The sequence below is a fragment of the Colobus angolensis genome, unplaced genomic scaffold, assembly GCF_000951035.1.
Source record: "Colobus angolensis palliatus isolate OR3802 unplaced genomic scaffold, Cang.pa_1.0 Scaffold34, whole genome shotgun sequence".
Classification (NCBI taxonomy): domain Eukaryota; kingdom Metazoa; phylum Chordata; class Mammalia; order Primates; family Cercopithecidae; genus Colobus; species Colobus angolensis.
Window position 1 is genome coordinate 1,102,071 of NW_012116710.1, and position 1,425 is coordinate 1,103,495.

The 1,425-nt window shown below is 45.7% G+C and overlaps 2 protein-coding genes across 2 annotated transcripts in view; one reads left to right on the top strand and one right to left on the bottom strand.

Annotated features, from left to right (window-relative positions):
- Positions 1 to 312, top strand: part of FANCD2 (Fanconi anemia, complementation group D2) — a 78,702-nt gene extending 78,390 nt beyond the window's left edge. Inside the window, exon 43 of the mRNA XM_011952507.1 lies at positions 238 to 312. Within this exon, the coding sequence (XP_011807897.1) occupies positions 238 to 312 (75 nt within the window). The remainder of the gene's footprint in view (positions 1 to 237) is intronic.
- The window catches only part of FANCD2OS (FANCD2 opposite strand), a 34,940-nt gene that overhangs the window by 22,829 nt on the left and 10,686 nt on the right, over positions 1 to 1,425 (bottom strand). The window lies entirely within an intron of this gene.

A 1,425-nucleotide genomic window follows, 5' to 3' on the forward strand; every position in this document is an offset into this window, starting at 1 on the left:
CAGCTACTTGGGAGGCTGAGGCAGGGGAATCGCTTGAACCCGGGAGGCGGAGGTTGCAGTGAGCTGAGATCATGCCACTGCATTCCAGCCTGGCAACAGAGCAAGACTCCTTTAAATAAATAAATAAATAAAAGTTTTAACAGTGACAATAGTACAGTTGTGTATCCTCTAGGAACTGTATTCCAGAGGTCACCCAGAGCAGTAACCTAAAATACTTATTTATTCTTTGCCCCTTAGGATGGTGAAGATGACGAAGTAAGTGCTGGAGAAAAGGAGCAAGACAGTGATGAGAGTTACGATGACTCTGATTAGACCCCAGACAGATTGTTACCCGCTTCTGTGTCTCTGCCAGCCTCTGATCATTTTGTGTTTAGAGTTTGAAATCCGCTGTTTACCTTTCTTACTGGAAGGATCCTTTTTTTGTTTCTCTTTTTTTTTTTTCTAAGACGGAGTCTCGCTGTGTTGCCCAGGCTGGAGTGCAGTGGCGTAATCTCGGCTCACTGCAACCTCCACCTCCTAGGTTTAAGCGATTCTCCTGCCTCAGCCTCCTGAGTAGCTGGGACTACAGGAACACGCCACCATGCCCGGCTAATTTTTGTATTTTTAGTAGACACAGGGTTTCACCATGTTGGCCAGATGGTCTCAATCTCCTGAACTCATGATCCACCTGCCTCAGCCTCCCAAAGTGCTGGGATTACAGGAATGAGCTACCACACCCGGCCATCTTTTGTTCTTAAAGTGGGGGCTTTATTAACTTGTGGACATCATGGATTGTCTAACATCATCACAGTCCCTGGCTCAGGATTCTAATGTAGCATTATTTATTGGTTTGGATAAACCCAGCTGTGCTACACTGCAGAGTAAAATCTCTGAGTCATGATTCTGGACTTTGGGAGCTAGTTTTGAAACTCTGATTTATTCTAGAACTTAGGCTTGTACCAATTTTACAAATAAATTCTGTTCTAAGTTCTGCCTCAGCTGCCTCATTTATCTTTCTGGGTTTGCTTCATTATTCAAGGATTAGGTGGAATTGAATTGAGATTTGTGCAGAGAAATTATGGAGACTGGTGCTAACATAGTTCTGCCGATTAAAATCATGTCTCCTGGCCGGGTGCAGTGGCTCATGCCTGTAATCCCAGCACTTTGGGAGGCCGAGGCGGGCGGATCACTAGGTCAGGAGATTTGAGACCATCCTGGCTAACATAGTGAAACCCCATCTCTACTAAAAATACAAAAAATTAGTCGGGTGTGGTGGCGGGCGCTTGTAGTCCCAGCTACTTGAGAGGCTGACGCAGGAGAATGGCATGAACCTGGGAGGCGGAACTTGCAGTGAGCCGAGATCGCACCACTGCACTCCAGCCTGGGAGACAGAGCGAGACTCCATCTCAAAAAAAAAAAAAAAAATCATGTCTCCTATTGTAAGAA